The 21074-nt window shown below is 43.0% G+C and overlaps 1 protein-coding gene across 5 annotated transcripts in view; it reads left to right on the plus strand.

Annotated features, from left to right (window-relative positions):
* The window catches only part of RB1CC1 (RB1 inducible coiled-coil 1), a 164290-nt gene that overhangs the window by 37457 nt on the left and 105759 nt on the right, over positions 1–21074 (plus strand). The window contains exon 2 of one of the 5 annotated variants that reach the window (XM_014577430.3): positions 17132–17186. The exons of the other annotated variants lie outside the window; for them this stretch is intronic. Coding sequence (XP_014432916.2) covers positions 17133–17186 — 54 coding nt within the window. The 5' untranslated portion in view covers position 17132. The remainder of the gene's footprint in view (positions 1–17131; positions 17187–21074) is intronic. 5 annotated transcript variants of the gene reach the window in all.

Raw genomic sequence — 21074 nt, forward strand, 5'->3', positions numbered from 1 at the left:
TCTCTCAACGTACCTTTCAAACTTCAACAGTACCAGCAATGCAGCAGCAATTTCTGGTAAGTTTGTTTAAGGCTGTGGATAATAGGTGTCAGTATTCTGATCATATAGTCTACATTCCTCTTTAATCCAATGTTAGATATTTTGGATGAAATTCATCTATTTAATCCATTTTCTTAACAAAGTTTTATTAGAATAGGCCAATTAACAAATTGGAATTTTGTGGCTGATTGTTTTAAACAAAGAAGATTTTGAAGGAGACCTAGTTGTATATCCCTGCTCTCTTCAGTAAAGGTAAAGCAAAATCATTGTCATGGAAGCATTTTGTTACTTCAACAACATTGTCTTTTATTCCTGGAGAAGTTTTTGGCTAAACCATGCATTAAACGGGCACCACAGCCATATGTTGTTAAAGAGCATACATCTGTTTCTTCCAAGTACTTTCTCATCTTTGTGATGTTTGCAGCATTGTCTGTGACAAAATTGCGCACACAACAGTTGAATTTTTGTTCTGTTTATTACAGTTTTTACTGCCACTTCTTTTAAATATTCTGTTGTGTGGGCATTTCCCGTTGTATCTATTGTTTCTGAAAGCTATGCAACCCAATCTTCTTTTGTCACGCGGGCACATACTATTGGATCAATGTGTACAGTGCTCCACTCATCAAGACTTTAAAGAGGCAAATTTTTGCTCAGTATTTTTTTGGACACTGTTCAAGCTCCTTCTCATACACTGTATTTAGCAGTCTTCCACTGGTGTCTGCTCTACCAGGTGGTGTGTAGCCTGGCTGTAAGGACTCGACCATGTCAATGAAGATGTTTTTAATAAACAATGCAAAAAGGAGAATTTCTGGCATAAATGAACCAAGCAATCTTTTAATCTTTGGTGTCTGATTGGTATTTGCTGGTCCTTTCTAGAAACCTATCCATGATGGTGGTTTTACTGGATGATTGAAATATTTTGCTTGTTATTGATACTTTGTCATCTGAAATATGTTTAGTTGCAGCACTGCTGCTAAAAGTACTAATGGATGGCTCAAAGTTGTTGCAGGTAGACTAAGTTTCTTACTCTTAAAGGGACCATGAAACAAAATTAAAAAATGATTTTGAATAGTTCTTCTTACTCTATTATTTAATCATTTACATTTATTTCATCAGGGATGCATATCCGATTCCAAATTCTCATAAAAGCTAGGACTTCATTTAGAGTAAGGCCCATGGAACTCGCTGGCAATTCAGGTTTTTAAGAAAACAGGTTTAGGATGGGGTTCCCTTGGAAAAGCTGAACTATGCTGAAGTAAAATAGGAAATAGACTTATGGCATTACCTTATAGTCTGTGGCCATGATGTTCCCAAATACAGGGTATGGCATTATATTCTGCAATATGAGATGTTACCCAACGTTGTCCGGGACCAACCTGGGTGGGAAGAGGAATTAGTGGCCTGGTTGGCACCTGCTGTCTGGGAACAGTGGGAGGCACATGACATGGTCGCTCAGGGCAGCAGAGGCTGAACGGCAGCTAGCAGCTGTTGCTTGGGGCTGAGGTGCTTGCTGACCCTTCCTATGGTCATTTGTGAGTAAAAATGTCTCCTTTGCTTTCTGCCTGTCAGTCAGTCTGGAGTGTAACTGTCCGTGCTATCACAACCCTTCCTTTCTGTTTGATGAAAAACAATAACATTCCACGCGCATCCCATTTTCCTGTCCTGGGCTTGCTTTAAGACTTAGCAGATGCATTGCTCAAGTTTTTAACTGAAGTAATTATTTTGTTCTTTTGTAAAATAAATGAAAAATGTACATGCTATATTTCTATAATTGTATTTATTTAAAAATGAAGTAAGATGAAGACTGGAGGGAAGACTCGGGTAAGTGTTATGCCAATAAAAGCAAGCAGGATCTTATGAGGGGGATAAGGCAAAAACCACATTTATTGTAAAAATAATAATAAAGAATAAAGAAAAGATAGAAGCAAACAACGTTGTTTAACTACTTAACCCTTATACATATAAACATTCATTCATCCATTCATTCAGGTTCTGTGCATTTGTTATAGTTACCAGCCTGGAAGTTGCTTGTGACAGAATACTGTCCAGGTATTCTGTACACAAGTGATGGTAGTGGGGAACGAAGTCCTGATCAGATGCGCATCTGAAGCTCCTGGTGGGCTGGCAGCAGAACCTTGGACTCTGATTCCATAGTTTTTTAGTCCAGTTCTTATAGGAATTTTTTCCTATGCCAGTCTGTGGAAATTGCTGCATCATGCTGATGTCTCCAGGGTGGCTGCCAGGTGCTCGTCAGTGATCTCATCGGGTGAACCTCCAGTACTTGGTTTTCTCCACTTGACACCTTTTGGTTGCACTGGCACCTGACACCTACTTCAGCCCTTTCTTGCTGTATTCTCAGGCTGGCACCTCTCAGAACCATTCATTCATCATCCAAGCACTCTCTCTCTTACATACATTCCTTAATTAATATTTCCCATACAATATTTTTGTATAATAATAACTTTACATATCTCAGAGTTGTAGTTACAAAAAGTTTCTGGGTGGTATTGCTTAAAACATTCTCTGAGTGCTGAATAAAGTTACAATGTTTTAAAGAGAACAGGCGTCAATTAAGTAACAATGCCCTTAGTCAATTACAGGGCTTGGCTCCCATAGCAGAGTTAGTGGCTTGACAATGCATTGTTACAATGTATCTCTGCAATGTCAATTTCAAGCAACCCCTTGCACAAGCTTGAGCATGCTCTGGAGCACAGAGGAGGGGCTGTTTCTGGCTACATAGGATTATATTCTTAACAGTTCTAAGTTACATGACCTAATACATTATATTCTAAAGGGGCAATAATAATAATAAATCTAAACATTTAACAATCTTAACAAATAATAATAATAATAAGAAGAAGAATTAATAATAAATCTAAACACTTTAAGTTGTGGGGAACAAATTATGGGGAGTCACTTCCATTTGGGGGAATCACACTTTTAATACATTGATATGTTATCCCTACATAAGGAGATGCTTAGAGTAGGGGATTGTGAGCCATGGGGGCCTCAGAGCAAGGGGAAGGAGGTGGGCATGCAGAAATCAAGGCAGGTGTGAGGTGAAGAACTCAGGGTAGGGGGCTCAGGACAGGAAGCTGGGAGGTAGGGGAGGGACCTTACTGGGGTTTCCTGTGGGTGGCGAGTGTGGTGCTGCTCTGGTGGTGCTGCTCTGGTGGTGGCTCTTCCCAGGTGGCCAAGGCAGTGTTGCTCGGCCAGTGGCTCTTCTCAAGATGGACTAACTCTAAAATCTGTCTAGAGAGGTGTGTGTATACAGGCAGTCCCCGAGTTATGCGGATCCGACTTATGTCGGATCCACAGTTACGAACGGGGTTTGCTGCCCGTCTCCCTGGTCTGCTGGTCTCCAGCAGACTAGGGAGACGGGAAGCAAAGCCTCTGAGGACGCCGGCAGCGGGACAGCCGCGGCGCGTCTGGGCTGTCCGCTGCCCGTGTGCTCCGCGGCTGTGCTCCACGTCTCCCCAGACCAGGGAGACGGGGAGCACGCGGGCAGCGGACAGCCTGGACGTGCCGCGGCTGTCCCGCTTCCGGCGTCCTCAGAGGCGTTGCTCCCCGTCTCCCTGGTCTGCTGGTCTCCAGCAGACCAGGGAGACGCGGAGCAAAGCCACGGAGGACCTGGGCGGCGGGACCGCGGTGCGTCTCGGTCCCCCGCCCGTGTCTCCCTGGTCTGCTGAGGGGGGTGGGGGGGCGCAACTAGTACGCCTCCCCCCCCCCCCCCCCCAGCAGTCCAGGCTTTTCTCCGGACGCCTGTGGTAGAGCAGCTGGGGCGCTGCCAGTTGGTCCCACAGCGCCGCTCTGGGCGCTACTGGACCAACCCGGCAGCACCCCAGCTGCTCTGCCCCAGGCATCCCCAAGTCAGCCGCTGCTGAAACTGACCAGCGGCTGACTACAAGAAGCCCGAGGCAGAGTTGCTCTGCCCCAGGCTTCCTGGAATCAGCCGCTGATCAGTTTCAGCAGTAGCTGACTTGGGGACTCCTGGGGTTCTTAAGTTGAATCTGTATGTAAGTCGGAACTGGCGTCCAGATTCAGCCTGTTGAAACTGATCAGAGGCTGATTCCAGGAAGACCGGGGCAGTGCAACTCTGCCTCGGGCTTCCTGTAGTCAGCCGCTGGTCAGTTTCAGCAGCGGCTGAATCTGGACGCCAGTTCCGACTTACATACAGATTCAACTTAAGAACAAACCTACAGTCCCTATCTTGTACGTAACCCGGGGACTGCCTGTATATAGAGATAGATAAGAGGAATCTGTATACCAAATGTAGTGGTCCCAGCTCTTACTCTTTAGGAGGAGTCATGGATTGATGGATGCACAGACACACTAACTCTCTAAAAGATATTTATATATAAGTTTTAGAGTGTTTCTGCCTGTGTGTCTATTTGTCCATTGGTTCAGGAACTCTTTCTAAACCATGGGTTCCCAAAATGGGAGGGCGTGCCTCCCTGGAGGTGTGTGAAGAAATTCCGGGGGCGGGGGGAAGGCACAAGACGACCCAGCCCCCCCCCCCATCAACCTCCCCCAAGTTCTGCTGCTAATTTTGTTTTTCGGCCCCGGTCCGTTCCTTTTTTTATCCTCAACAAATTTTGATGATATTTGGGGGAGGATGGAGGAGGGGGGGAGGTTCTCAAAAATCAAAAAGGGGGCATGAAGCTGAAAATTTTGGGAACCACTGTTCTAAACCATAAGAGCGAGGACCATCAAATGTGGTATGCAGCTTCCTTTATCCCTAACTTTAAACCATGGTCATTGTATGGTTGTGCCTGGAAAACAGGAAGTGTTGAAATGGGATTATTTCTCAGAACATGGAAAGGGCGGGGGCAGATGAGACAGATATGATACTGAGAGTGGCCACTGGAGGAAGCTGTAGAACCAAAAGAGTGGCCAGCAGGGCTGAGATTCCGCCATTTGACTTGCCAGCACACCGGTAAGGAGGCGCCCCCCTCCCCTCCAAATCTGAATCCTAATGAAGCGCCTGTGGGCTGGGGTGGCGGGGGGGGGGGGGGGGGGGAGGGAGTGGAAAGGGCACTGGAGGCTGGGTGGCAGCCCCCAGAGCTTTTCCCCATCCCCAGGCAGCCTGCAGGCCATGGGGCAGGATTGCAGGAAGGGTTGGTAGCCTCTGGAGCTTGGTCTGCCCCTCCCCCCCCCCCCCCCCCCCCCCCGGCAGCCTGAAGGCCATGGAGGAGAGGGCAGTTGGGGTGAGGACCCACTTGTCAGGAAGCTGTACCCTGGCCCCATTGGAGGAGTTGCTGTTGGAGCAGCACCACCCTTATCACCATAGGCTGCCCCCATAAAGCATTCCCACCTTACTGCCCCTGTTCTGAGCCATTCCACACTTCCCAACCCAAGCCACCTAGCCCCTGCCCCTCCTCACCCCTAAACTCCCAAACTAACCTTCATTTTCCTTCACTTTTGAAAAATACAATCATTCAAATAACTCATGTGTATGTTTCATTTTTTTTTAAACCCCATTCCTTCAGTTACAGACCCATGCAACACTGGTTACATCTGCCAGTAGTATATAAAACTAGGGGGCTGTGCCTGCTGCTTGCTATGCTCACTAACCTGTCAGTTGCAGCCAGATCATGGCCTTTTCTCCTACCCATGCTGCAGCAGCAGGAGAGCTGCTACAAGCCCTACCTGCAGTCAGATAGGGGCTGGGCCATTTGGCCTCTCCCAGGATTGGGGACAGAGACAGGACACTGTGTCCAGATGGGGACTGGACCCAATTGGACAGGGTATCCGGCTGGGGGGGGGGGGGGTGTCTGGCCTGGGGTGAGGGACAGGAGTGGGCTGGGAGTGGTGTGGCAGGCTGGGTTGAGGAGGGGGCAGGAGCAGGCTCGGCGCAGGGTGCCTAGCCTGGGAGTGAAGCAGGGGAGGAAGTGCATGAGGTGCTGGGGTTGCAGTGTCTGGGCATGAGGAGCTGGGGGGCACTTAGTTCTTTTCATGCCATGCACCGCTCCAGGCACTGTAGGCTTTCCCTACTGTTCCAAAGTCTGGTTCTGCTTCTACTCCGACGCTCTATGACCCAGCCGGGAATTGCTGCTGCCTGCCTCACCTCCCTGGTGCTCCAACCTTGTGTTTTCCTCTCCCTTGCAAGATTAGAGTGCCAGCACTGGATTTCTGGGGGTGCGGAGAGAGAGCGTTGAGATTCCGCGCTGAATCCGGCTTGTGGAACACGTGTGCTACCAGGCTTTCCTCCCACCATCTTCAGGAAGCTGGTGCTCTAATCTTATGAGGGTGGGGCCATGAGACTGAAGTACCAGGTAAGCAGTGGCCTGAGTGCCTGGTTCCCCACTAGGTCACAGAGTATCAGGGCCCCTGACCTGGAAGCAGCAGCGGGGCTGGAGGCGACTGGATGAGAAGCAGCAAGGCTGGGGGAATAGCAGAGCTTGCTGAGTATCCTGTAGCTGTTCCCCACCAAGCCACGGTTGGCTGCAGGCACGAGCAGGGAGCTGAAGCCGCTTCCTACCAGTAGGGTTGCCAGATGGTTTCAACAAAAATACTGGACACACTTGACATTATATTACAATCTATATTACATCTTATTTAGAAAATACCGGACATTTATATTTGCTCATTTATATTTTCTCAATTTGTTTCCTGAATAGAAAGTTCAAATACTGCACTGTCCAGTTCAAACCGGACACCTGGCAATCCTACCTGCCAGGGCTCCAGAGCACAGTGAGGAACCGCCACTGTCTCCTGGCCCTCCTGCTGGGGGCTAGCAGGGAGCCCGGAGAGCCCAGGACGTCCCTGGAAGAGGGGCAGGGAGAGCCCCGAGCCATGGCTGCCGCTTCCCCTGCTGACTCTGTTGAGGCTGGTGGGGGGAGGGGAGCGACACAGAGTGATGTGATGACATCTCTCTGTAATCCTGAAGGGGGAAAAACATTATATAATAGGGGGAGGGGAGTCAACTGGCATCTGCAGCTTTCTTTACCGTATACTTGGATAATAGATTCTAAACATGGGTAACTAATTAAACAAGCCATAAGAATTAACTAAGATAAATGTTTTTCTAGCAAGATCCCAACATAGCAAACAGCTTGGGAATTTACTTGTTAAATCATACTTCTACTAAATGGCATGGAGAGAGTCTTGAAAAATGATGCATTGCAAAGTGAATTATTTAAGTTATTAACCTAACCAGTTGATTCACATTGTTCTTCAGACATCCACATTATTTTCTCCCAATAAGCAGTTGTTTCCTTCTTGCAGCCAGGCCTCACATCTCCTTCTTCTATTGCTTACACTTGACAGGTTTTCCTTTTTTTTCCCCCCCCCCCAGGGAATGAATTTCTTCAAAATTTTGCCAGATAGGGTCTGTCTTAGGCCCAAAAACCATAAGAACATAAGAATGTCTGTACTGGGTCAGATCAAAGGTCCATCTAGCACAGTATCCTGTCTGCCGACAGTGGCCAGCACCAGGTGCCTCGGAGGGGGTGGACCAAAGACAATGATCAAGCAAATTTGTCTCGTGCCATCCATCTCCAGCCTCTGGCAAATAGAGGCCAGGGATACCATTCCTACCCTCGGGCTAATAGCTTTTTATGGACCTAACCTCCATGAATTTACCTAGCTTCTCTTTAAACTCTGTTATAGTTCTAGCCTTCACAGCCTCCTCTGTCAAGGAGTTCCACAGATTGACTACGCGCTGTGTGAAGAACTTCTTTCGCTTATTAGTTTTAAACCTGCTACCCATTAATTTCATTTGGTGTCCTCTAGTCCTTATATTATCGGAACTAATGAATAACTTTTCTTTATTCACCCTCGCCACACCACTCATGATTTTATATACCTCTATCATATCCCTCCCCCCCGTCTCCCTCAGTCTCCTCTTTTCCAAACTGAAAAGTCCTAGTCGCTTTAGCCTCTCCTCATATGGGACCTGTTCCAAACTCCTGATCATTTTAGTTGCCCTTTTCTGAACCCTTTCCAAGACCTCTTTTTTGAGGTGAGGAGACCACATCTGTATACAGTACTCAAGATGTGGGCGTACCATAGTTTTATACAGGGTCAGTAAGATATTCTGGGTCTTATTTTCTATCTCTTTCTTAATAATTCCTAACATTCTATTTGCTTTTTTTGACCCCCGCAGCACACTGTGTGGACTTTTCAGAGAACTATCCAAGATAACTTCATTTGTCATTTTGTTGCCCAGTCACTCAGTTTGGTGAGATCTTTTTGAAGTTTTTCACAGTCTGCTTCTGTCTTGACCATCTTAAACAGTTTAGTATCATCCGCAGACTTTACTACCTTTACTACTGCTTGCCCCTTTCTCTAGATCATTTATGAATAAGTTGAATAGGATTGGTCCTAGAACTGACCCTTGGGGGACACCACTAGTCACCCCTCTCCATTCTGAAAATTTACCATTTATTCCTATCCTTTGTTTCCTGTATTTTAACCAGTTCTATATCCATGAAAGGACCTTCCATTTTATCCCATGACAATGTAATTTACACAAGAGCCTTTGGTGAGGGACTTTGTCAAAGGCTTTCTGATAATCTAAGTATACTATATCTATGGGATCCCCCTTGTCCGCATGTTTATTAACCCCTTCAAAGAACTCTAATAGATTAGTAAGACGTGGTTTCCCTTTACAGAAACTATGTTGACTTTTGCCCAGCAAATTATGTTCTTCTACATGCCTAACAATTTTATTCTTAAGTATTGTTTCGACTAATTCGTCCGGTACCGACATTAGACTTACTGGTCTGTAATTGCCGGGATCACCTCTAGAGCTCTTTTTAAATATTGGTGTCACGTTAGCTATCTTCCAGTCAGTAGGTACGGAAGCAGATTTAAGGGATAGATTACATACCACAGTTTACAGTTCTGTAATTCCCATATGAGTTGTTTGAGAACCTTTGGGTGAATGCCATCCAGTCCTGGTGATTTGCTCACGTTAAGTTTTTCTGTTTGTTCCAAAACCTCCTCTAATGACACTTCAATCCAGGAGAGTTCCTCAGATTCATCTCCCACAAAGAATGGTGCAGGTTTGGGAATCTCCCCAACATCCTCAGCTGTGAAGACTGATGCAAAGAAATCATTTAGCTTCTCTGCAATGGCTTTATTGTCCTTGATTGCTCCTTTTGTATCTCGATTGTCTAGGGGACCCACTGGTTTTTTAGCAGGCTTCTTGCTTCTAATGTACTTAAAAACATTTTGCTATTGTTTTTTGAGTTTTTGACTAGCTCAAAAAACTATGTTAATGTTTGCCATGTTAATGTTTCTGTAGCAAAAGTTTGGGGTAATATAGGAGTGAGAGTGAGAGTGAGAGTGAGAGTGAGAAAAAAAAAAAAAAGGTCATCCCTTTTTCTTTCCAGTGTACTCCAGTGCACTTGCTATGCTGCCTGCATCCTTTCCTATATATTACTGGTCTTTAAGACAATGTTTTATTTAACTCCTTTGCTGCGGTTGGCCCAGGCCCATTACCACATAAGCACATACCAAAAACAATTCTATCTAGTCTTAATTCATTTGCATAATTCTTATTGAGTTCAGAGTTGGTTCCTTTTGTCATTTTTAATTACTTAAACATTTTATTTTATTTCAGAGTCAGATTCATTTATTTATTTTAGTGGCATACCTTGACGTATAGGAGAGAGAGGATACATTTTTGGTAAATTTTACACGGATTGCCCCATGAGTACGTTCACATTAATAACCATAATTAATAATTTGATATTTTAATTAGTTTACTGAACTAAACCTTGATAGAATTATTTATTCCTTCTCACATGAACTTTCTCCCAAACATCAATTTTAATAATTGTTTTCTCTTTGTAATGTTACTTTTGTAGCCAGTAGGGCTAACTTGTTCCTTGCCTATAACTATATAGATTTATTATTTCCTTATGGTTTTGATTAATGTTTATTATAATAAAAGTTATACTAGGTTTATATTGGCAGTTTGGCTGTAATAATGTAAGGGACTTAAATCTCACATGGTGTATGTTGAGGTAAAGCAAAGCTAGCAAGCCATTTCACTTAAACAACAAAGTCAATGTGCATATATTCTGGGGCTTTCACCTAGATAAAGCAAATTTTAATGGCACAGGGCCTTCCAAGAGTACCCTCAGACATAACAGGTGTGCCTCAATACTTAGAAAAACCCAAAATAACTGGTTAAGAGAAGATTGAATAACCATGTAGGACAGAGAAATAACAAATGTCCTACATAACCACAACACCCATGGTAACAAACTGGTGTATTTGATGATACGTTGAGATCAATGATATATTGTTGACCTTTAATAAAAAGACACTTTACCATTAGTACGTTAAGAAAATCCAAATAAGGAGAAAAGAAGACATACGGAATATGTATCAAACAGAATGTCAGTATAGCATATTATAAAAATGGCATCCCAGCCTAAGGGCAGTAGGAGAAGGAGGTGCCAGAATCCTTGCCAATGGTGATGGGGAAGATGATGGCTAACACTTCAGATTGTTCTAGAAGGAACGGTATAAGGAAATATAGATTTACATTCTTTATCTGTCTTGTGAAGTTGGGGTGTTTGTGACTGTGTTAAATGTATTAATAAACTATATTTGTAAGTATACAAAAGTTCTTATATTGTGAGTTGCAACTATGCACATCAGGGTTCCCAATCACAGAATAATGAAATATTGGGCCTCATCCTTGGACAAAGGACCTGTCAACCCTAAAGGCAATAATTGAAAATTCATAAGTAACCTAATATCAGGCAGCACTGAAAATTATCTGGGTGTCTAACCCCTGGCAACCCCATAATGCCAATGAATTTGTTTTAGAGATTTTGATATGGATTTCAGGGTTATACTCCGGTGGCAGGCAGCTCCCCGGGAACTGGTGCACACAAAGGGAGCCCTTAACCCATGAGCCCAGGAACATTGGTTAACCATGTTATATGGATACACTTTAACATCCCTTGATCACACTCAAGTCTGTTGCAGTATCCTGTTACCAACAGAGGTCAGAATGAGATACTGTTGAGAAACTGCAGGATTTTCTTGCACCTTAGTTTTGGGTAAACTATGAGAAGTTTTATCCTAAGTGCTAGAAGAGATTGTGTGTTGTCCAGGGTAATGAGGAATTTATTTCTCTTCTAAACCTTATTTAATTTTTTAAAGTATTTACTGTTAACTCTGGCTACTCCTTTTTATCCTTTTATAAATCTCAAAAATTTGAATCCTCCTAATAACTAGTTTTACTAATCATGGAAGTAAATCCACATTGTACTTATAAATTCTAGGAAAAAGTCTAAATGCCTTGTATCAAATAATTTCCCCACTTTTTAAAACATTAACTCTCCTATTTATATTTTAGTTCATGGCACTAATTTTTGGTATCTTTTTTTTCTTCCAGCTTATTAAGCTTAGTACATGAGTCCTTATGGCTCAAATATAATTAACGCTTGAACCGTTTGCAGCATGTTATTTTTATAAATATCCTTTTTCTGAACTGGAGCCCAGTAGTAAATCTACTAGAATATTTTTATTCTTGTAATTTGTATCTATATGAATTCAACTGTCAGAAATTCTAAGCAGAGAAGAACAATTTCAGTACATTTTGTGAAATTTTTAAGTCTTCACCTAACACTGCATTTCTACCCCTTTTAATCCATTTCTCTTCGGCTGCGTCTAGACTGACAAGTTTTTCCGCAAAAGCAGTTGCTTTTGCGGAAAAACTTGCCAGCTGTCTACACTGGCCACTTGAATTTCCGCAAGAACACTGACTTCCTACTGTCTGAAATCAGTGCTTCTTGCGGGCAAAAGTCCTTTTGCATAAACCTTTTGGGCAAAAGGGCCAGTATAGACAGCTCAGATTTGTTTTGCGCAAAAAAGCCCCGATTGCAAAAACAGATTGCTTTTCTGTTAAAAGCATTTGCGGAAAATCATGCCAATCTAGACGTAGCCTTCGTGTATTGTTTATAAGCACATGTTCAGTATCCTTATTTTTTTGTGTGATTACATTATGTTCATTAGTGCCTGTAATTTTGAGGTTCTGTTTTATTGCTGAACTTTCATTTATTTTAAGCTTTTTAAGGTTTTTTTAAGCTTCTTTGACTTGTACATATATTCTTTTTTTTGGACCATGGGCCTCATAAAATCATAGCGTTTGCAGGATTTGTTGCATCTAAGCCATCCTGTCTTGTTAAACTCCTTAACTTAATTTGCTGGTTTATCAGAAATGGCTTCCGTGGTCTTAACTTGTCCCTGTAACACTTAAACTGTAATTTCTATCATGTCTCTTACTAGGTACAGAGATAGTTTTGTATTATATTTCTAGCAGCTATTTTGTCCAACTTAGTGTTCTATGACATGTATTGCTTCTCCAACTCTTCAGTCTAAGCTAGAGCTGTCATTATGTAAATTATTACATGATTAACCAATAAGCCTGAGTTAATCCTGTTGACTACACATATTCCCTCCCCACCCCCATGCTGCTGCCTCTGATACAGAGGCAGTAGTGTGGAGGGGGAGAGGTAGGAGCTGCCTGCCCCCCCTTGCTGTCTCCTACAGAGGCAGTGGAGGAGCCGGGGGAGGGAGGGAGACCGACAGTCGATCTTGACACAGTCAGTGTTCCCAGCGCTCCCCTGCTCTCCCTCCACGCGCAACAAAGGTGCCCATCCTGGTGCTACAGCCTCTCACCTCTTGCAAAAATTGTAGCCAGCACTGGCTTCCTGCTTGGGGGTGGGGGCCAAGCGGCATCCTGAGGCTCCATGCCATATCAGGCTTGTTAGGAAGCATGTGCACGCTTGGGGGATGACAGGGATAACATGGCAGCAGAGGATCCGGACTTTGAGCAGCTAGATTTCTTTAAAATGGCACATGTGCTCTTACATCGCTGCTTGCAGATCCTGCCCCAGTGATACTCGTCCCTGGAGATCCCCAGGTACTGGCTGAGCTGCTCCTGTCCCCTCTCCACTGTCCATATGCTCACCAGTACCCTGCTCCTGCCCCCTGGCCAGACACCTGCGTGCTTCTGCCCCCTGTTCCCTTGTCAGGCACTCGCCAGTGCCCTGCTCCTGGCCAGACACCTGCCAGCACCCTGCTCCCACACCTTCCCTCTTGGCCAGACACCTAACCACAGCTTGCTCCTGCACCCTACTTCCCTCCTAGAATCTGCAGTCCTATCCCTGTCCCACTCACTAGCAGCTCTGTCCCGCACACTGGATCTGTCATTTTTGGCCCCACCCTAGAGGCTATGACGGCCCACAAAATCCACTAACCCTGGATTCCCAGAAGAGTTAGTCTGGCCTGAGGCTTTGAACCTCAGTCCTACCTACCCTCCCCCCTCACCATGGGACTGCAGTGCCAAGGGAGTGAGGTGTCTCAGTTGGGACCACGTCAGTGAGGCTGGGGGAGGGGAGGGTTTGGAGTGTGTTGTTGGTGGTGGTTTTTTTTGTATCTCACTTGTGTAATCCCTGACTGATTTTTCTGTCGATCAGTGGCCCCCGACCCAAAAAATGTTCCGTGCCCCTCCCATAAGTAAAGACAATGTTGAAACCTTTTGTTTTGGACCTAATATTTTATTTTAAAATAAAGTCTGGCCAACAAGCCACCAACTGGGGCTAAGCATCCATCTAGCTGCAGCATCATAATACTCCTGCATCCTCCCCCCTCCCCCAACCCTGAGCCCATCATACACCTGAAACCTCTGCCCTGAGCCCTTCACATTCCCAAACTCCTGTACCCCCCACAGTCCCAGTCTTCTGCCACAACACTCCTGTACCACCCACCTATCGCAAACCTGAGCCCATCATACCCCCCTACCCTGAGCCCTTTATGCACTCCAACCCAAACTCTTGCACCCCACATCCACAACCCTGTGGCTTGCTCAGCACCCCTACACTCTGCAGCCTGGAGCCCTTTCCCCAAGCCAGGGTCCCCTTCTCCACCTCATCCTGTACCCATATTCCCTCCTAGAGCTTGCACCTTACCCCTTCCCACACCCAAATTTTTCATTCTCACCCTAGAGCCTGCACCTCCTGTCTCAACCCAGTGTGAGGGAGTAAGGACTGGGGACAGCAAGTGATGGAGAAGGCAAGAAGGGGTAGTCTCGGGGAAGGGATGTGATGGACCTTGGCTTAGCCTGACATTTAAAAAGTGATCTTGGGTGTAAAAATATTGGAGACCACTAAATTACATGCTATCTAACATCCTGGCCTAAATGTCTTTCAGGGTATGTCTGCATAGCATATTTATTTCAAAATAAGCTATTTTGGATTTCCCCCCCAAAATAGCTTATTTCAGAATAGCACATCTACGCTACAGGGAAGCCTCAAAATTAGTACAAGGCAGGCTTCCCTAATGTGGATTGCTACCCCGATTTTGAGCCCCAGAAGGTTCTGGGGAGTAATTACTTTGAATAGCCCTGGTAGGTGGTGGGGGGAGCTATTTTAGGATGGCAGCAGTGGAGCGTCCACGCTACTGCTATTCCTAAATAGCTATTTCAGAATAAGTGTTATTCCTTGTGGAATGAGGTTTACAGATTTCAATATAAGCCATCCATTATTTCTAAAGTATTTTGAAATAACCGAATTGCTGTGTAGACACTCCCATTGATATTTCACAATAATGGACATTATTTCAAAATAACTGTGCTGTATGGACACACACTAAAACCTTTTATGCCGAAAGTCAGATTCCCCTTGAATTAAATTTCTGCAATGGGCTCCCCCTACAATGACCCAGTTTGCCCACTCTGCAAACAATTCTCTCTTTGCTCCAATTCAGCAACTCTGGTTTGAAGTTTGTGAGGGACATATTCTGCTGGGACCAGTTGCATCCATATGCTTCTTGATAAGGCAAGCAGTCATACACTGAACAGTCAATAAAATATTGACTGACCTGGACTAATCTGCTACTGGTCTTCTACTTCCATATGTTTAACTAGGTTTTCTCTCTCTGATAACAAGCTATGCTACGCATAGTCTTTAAAGCTTTTAGTGGTTGAATTAATTTATTTTAAAGATGAGGTTAGTTTACTAAAACTAATTAAGGGGTCTACTTCCAGTCAGTCTAAACTCACCTATACTATTTCTACTCACCATTCATTTGGGGGCTATTCTTTGAATTTGGAAATTGCAAATGCTTTTGTAGAGATTAGAGGTAAGGCAGAACTCTAAGTTAGATTTCCCTATATGAGTTGAACAGGTGTGCCACAAATCACAATCCATTACCAAGATTATTGTTTTTACTCTAGTGGAAAAAAGAATAATAAAATCTGGATGTGAGGATCTACTTTTGAAAGAACCATAAACGTCTTCTACTTTCACACTAGTAGTACTCCTTAGATACTGAAAATGATCACGTTTATTCTTTGAAGGACCACCAGAAGACTCATATTACTACTCTGGACTGCCCTTATTAGCAGATTTGCCTTTTGTACCTCAAGATATTACCACTATAGCTGAAAGAAACAAGCAATCAATTCAGAACAACTTCCTTTTCTGAGAGAGAGAAATTGGATATTTCATTTGTTCTCCTAACGTTTGGATGACCGTACTCATATAGTTTACTCTTTTGGCTCTGCTATGAAGGCTCTCTAATGTTAAGATGATATACAAGTCTTTGGTTTCTAAAGTTGACATAATAATCACTCCTCTGGAAACCCTATCTTTCCAGTCACCAGAAAGCCACTCTTATAGATCCTCTTGAAAAGACTATTAAAAAAAAAAAAGAAAAAAAAGACGGTCTTAAAATCATATGAATATTTGGCTGACCAATTTGCCATTACCACTCATTGTCTTTGTGGCTGAATTATTGGTTAAATCACTGGGTGAGTTCTTAAACTTTTCTAAGTTAATTGGGTCTGGGCACTTCCATAAATTGATGTTTATGCTTTGGGACTAGATCTGGGGCCTGATCTATGGTATGACTACTTTCAAGAGGAGAACTCTTTCATTCAGTTCAATCTGATGCTCCTCCTTTGTAGCCTGGAAGATATTTTGTGGAACCATTAGACCAACCATTAAAAGATTTCACTGAAATGACATTGTATCTGTCCCATGTATCCCATGATAATTGTGAAATAACTTGTAGTTGATTATATGAAATTTTGTATACTACATATCCAGTTGTAACCCACACACGTAGTATGGGTTTGCTATGCCATGTAGTTGCACCTAGACCACAGCAACAGATAAGAACTAGAGACCCCTACAGTAGGGGCTGAGAGCCAGCAGGCTTTTAGCTCCAGGTAGAGGTTCCTATACTTATCTCCAGAGATCCCAGGTTCAAATCCACCTGGTGGAGGTTACACAGTGTTAGGATTTTTTCAGTTGATGACTTCCTGCTTGGCATTCCCTCCCCTTGACAGTCCATCAGAGCCAGATGCAAGGGTCATTGAATTTTATTGCTCAGTTCTGTGTTTCTCTAAACATCAGCTGACATGGTATGTGCTAGATACCCCCTGTTCTTACATGATGCACAAATAGTATTAGCAAGGTTCACTATTCACACTATGATGTTCTCCTCAGCTGTGTAGCCTACAAAGCAGAACCAAACTTGCCAGTCACTAAAATAAGACTTGGTTCTTCATATCTTACAAATCAGTACTTCCAAACCTGTAGCATGAAAATGTATTCAGTAAGTTGCAAGCATATACTAATGGCCCTCTTCTGCATAGAGAAAACATCCTACAGAATATAGTCACCCAAAATAATATTAGTGGAGAAAAATGAATGTAACTATTCAAAAGAACAGAAATTGCCAGATAAATTGAATTTTTTCATAGTTGTTTAGATTTCACTGCTGTTTCTAAACCAAACCATAAATATAGTAAAGTAGTGATCAACAGAACTATTTAACTACTGACATTTTTAGATTGAGTTGTGTGAATTAGGGATGCTACTTTGTGCAGTCTGCTGAAAGCAACATATATAGTAGCCTCTGTCCAATTTGCTGTAACATTTGGACTGAAGACAAAGTAGACACTGTACATATGTACGACTTCAAACACTGGGTGAAGACAGACCTGGTTTGGTGGACTGAGATGAATTTAGGATGTTGAAACCTTTGAAGTCCTTTATACAGAGTTTCAGCCACCTGGCAATAGAGGACTTTGATTACTTGTTTCCTTTTACCGCAGGATGGTAGAGGACGAAAAGAGCCCTGGGTTTCCTGAAAACTTTTGTTCTTTTGAGGTAAGTTTGAAGAGCGCTGTACACAAACAATGTGTAATATACTTTTTTCCTTCAGGTTAATTGGATTATTAAGGGCAATAGGATAGCCAACCCATTGAAAATTATGGAAATCAATTAGTTTTAGCAGTGAATTCCAGTTCAAGATAATACAGTAGCTTATGATGTAAGGGGCACCATTGGCAATGTTTGAGGCTCAGATTTATTGAACTGAGGTGATCACAGTTAGGAAAGTCTGAGTGAGGTAATTTTAAATAGGCTCTGTTAAAGCATCTAGCACTAGGTGTGTTTCTGGAGAGCATCTCTGAATTTCTGATGGAATTAAGTGGATGATGTTTCAATAATTATTCAGCATGCAGAAGATCAGTCCTACTGGGCAAGAAATAGCAGATGTATTATTGTACATAGTGTTCTTTTAAATACAGTAGGAGGTTAGTTCTGTTGTAGGAAGTTGGCAATTCAAGAGATATTGGTATATTCTGAATTTAATGTACTTAGGTTCAGTTTATGTTGCAGAACTTTCAAATATCTTATTATTTACCTTTACAGATTTATTTTTGCTTCCAGATAGGGCACCAAAACTATTTTTTTCCAGACACTCAAATCACGACACAGTGGATTTTTCTTAATCTTAGTTGACTAATCTACTCTGTGCCATCTTTATTGAATCTTTTAATCTCCATTGCAGTACAAGCTATTGGATAAGAAAAAGGTACTCTACTAGTATCCCTTTGGCCTCATAAGTAGTTACAACGTTCTTGTAACCTCTCTTGCTGCTTCTGCTTAGCTATCAGTCCCAAGACATGGAAACTTTTGCTTATTCTGCTGTTCAATTTTTGTGAAAATATTAGACTTCAGGATACTAACTTCTGGTTCTGAATTCCCGGGCATGAAAGAGAGGAGTATTCCAAACGCTTTACGATTTTGTGGCCCAAAGCAGTGTCAGAACTAGTGGAAGCATGAGCCACTCCTGCTATGCGATGTTTTTCCTGCTATTATTGGAATGTCCCAGTCGGTTCCTGCCTTTATCAGGATGCAAAGGCTCCACAGTAACCAATCTTTAAGTGTGTGTGTGTGTGTGTGTGTGTGTGTGTGTGTGTGTGTGTGTGTGTGTGTGTGTGTGTGTGTGTGTTTGGGGTTTTTTTAAGAAAAAGGGGAAAATACCTTAAATTGGAACAAAGGAAACATTAAAAGTGGAAGATAAAGCACTGCACCAAAGCAGTCTTCCCCCACTTCTGAAGGGAGTGAATAGCTAAGAAAGAATGCTGCATGTATGTTCAGGGAAGGCATTGCAAGATAAGTAACATTACCTATTCTGAAGGTATTACCTGCACAGGATTGTCATTCCTGTAAATTCACTTGAAAATGTCAGAAAAAGAAGCTGATTGTAGCAACTGCAAAAGGCAGAACAATGTGAGGTTGTATTTTAATAGTAAAAGAGATGAGGTAAGGTAACTCCCTATATGCTGCACATCAATTTTAACTCCTCAAGAGCCTGTAGAATATATTGAAAATAAATTTTAAAAAACCCTTTACTTGGACTAGTCTAAGTAAGGAGCGTTCTAAAGGAATCAGAAATACAGGCTCCCCTCTTTTGAAAACAGAAGTTGCAGATCTAAGCCCAAACAAGATTTTTTGCTAGATGTTTCATTCAAGCAATAGCACTTTGTTTCCATCTCTGACATAAGCCAGGGAGAGGCATGGTCCTTACATCATGTGTTTACAACCTGGGGGAATACAAAAGAAGTCAATCTGTCATGGACTGAATTTTAATTATACTCTCCAAGCTTCAAGACAGTCAGATCATAGAAATATAAAATATCAGCAGAATAGACATAATCTTTCTATTGACACCATTACTTAAGGAACTGGTGTCAAATTAAATACAAAGTTGAAAGTCACTTTTTATGTTTTAGTGTGGTTTAAATTGCATTTCAAAGATCTTTGAACATTGAGTGTAAAGGAGAGAGGACTGTAGAGGTGGAAAGAGAGTGGGGTTGGGGGGAATGTTTGGAGAACAATAGTCTCATTTTAAGGCAGTATTCCATTATACTATCTTGAATAGGAATTTGAAGAGTTGTGGCATCACTTTATTCTGGTACAACTTGAGTGATTATTACAGCTTTCAGTTAACTAATTCTGAACTATAATTGCTGTATGTAGGAAAACAATCTTCCATGCAAGCAGTGTGATCTCTGAGGCTACACTGCAGGCTTCTTGCGCAAGAAGCTTTTTGCAGAAGAGATCGTCTGCAAAAACTTCTTGCGCAAGAGCGCATCCACACTGAAAAAGTGCATCCGAAAAGTGATGCGCTTTTGCGCAAGAGAGCGTCCAGACTGCATGGACGCTTTCTCACAGGAAAGCTCTGATTGCCATTAACAGAACGGCCATCAGGGCACCTGTGCTTGTTTTGGTGACGAGGAGTCCTGTGGCACCTTATAGACTAACTGAAGTGTAGGAGCATAAACTTTCGTGGGCAAAGACCCACTTCGTCAGATGCATGTAGTGGAAATTTCCAGAGGCAGGTATAAATATGCAGGTCAGGATCAGGCTGGAGATGACGAGGTGGATCCAATCAAGGAGGATGAGGCCCACTTCTAGTAGCTGATCTGGAGGTGTGAATTCCAAGAGAGGAGAAGCTGCTTTTGTAGTTCGCAAGCCATTCGCAGTCTTTGTTGAATCCAGAGTTGATTGTGTCAAACTTGAAGATGAACTGTAGCTCAGCAGTTTCTCTTTGCAGTCCGGTCCTGAAGTTTTTTTTTGCTGCAGGATGGCTACCTTTAGATCTGCAATTGACTACCTTTAGATGTGCAATTAGTTTGACACAATCAACTCTGGATTAAATAAAGACTGTGAATGGCTTGCTAACTACAAAAGCAGCTTCTCCTCTCTTGGAATTCACATCTCCAGATCAGCTACTAGAAGTGGGCCTCATCCTCCCTGATTGGATCCACCTTGTCTTCTCCAGCCTGATCCTGGCCTGCATATTTATACCTGCCTCTCTGGAAATTTCCACTACATGCATCTGACGAAGCGGGTCTTTGCCCACGAAAGCTTATGCTCCTACACTTCAGTTAGTCTATAAGGTACCACAGGACTCCTCGCCGCTTTTGCAGATTCAGACTAACATGGCTACCCCTCTGTGCTTGTTTTGATAAGCTGTTTTTGCGCAAAAACCTCCTGCTGTCCGTCCACACGCGCCTTTTCACACAATAACTCTTGCGCAAAAAGAAGTTATTCCTTGTAGAAAAAGGAATACCTGTACCACAAAAACACCTCTGTTCTGCCGATACACTGTAAATTTTCTTGTGCAAAAACACGCTTGTGTGGATGTTCCACGGTTTTTGTGCAAAAATGGCTGCTGTTGTGCAAAAACTCTGCAGTGTAGACATAGCCAGAGTTACCAAGTTGCTCATAAGGATTTTTCATTGCATATGGTAGGATCATGCGTATGATCCATATCATGAAATAATTTTATTGGAGACTTTTTTTAAAATTAAGTCTCACATGAACCTGACAAAAAGGAGCTTCCAGTAACCCTGGTCTGCCTTTAGATCAGGCTACTCAACATTGGAAGCCCAGGGGGTCACGATACTCACAGTATGTGCAGAGGGTTGCAACTTAAGTGTGGCTGCATATATATATACAAATATATGCAAATAGATTATTTTACACTGATGAGCATGAATCCAAAAATTAAGGTAAGACTATACAAAACACAGGCCTCATTTAAGTCAGTTCTGCTGATATTAATAAAATACAATATTTACCCAATTTCCACCCATATGACAGCACTTTTAAATTCCTGGACTGTAATTGCTCATTAACTACTAAAATGTGTATAAGCAGACGACCATTATATTGACTACTTTTTTGTTTTGGTTCCTACAT

This window comes from Pelodiscus sinensis, chromosome 2 (assembly GCF_049634645.1).
Source record: "Pelodiscus sinensis isolate JC-2024 chromosome 2, ASM4963464v1, whole genome shotgun sequence".
Lineage (NCBI taxonomy): Eukaryota > Metazoa > Chordata > Testudines > Trionychidae > Pelodiscus > Pelodiscus sinensis.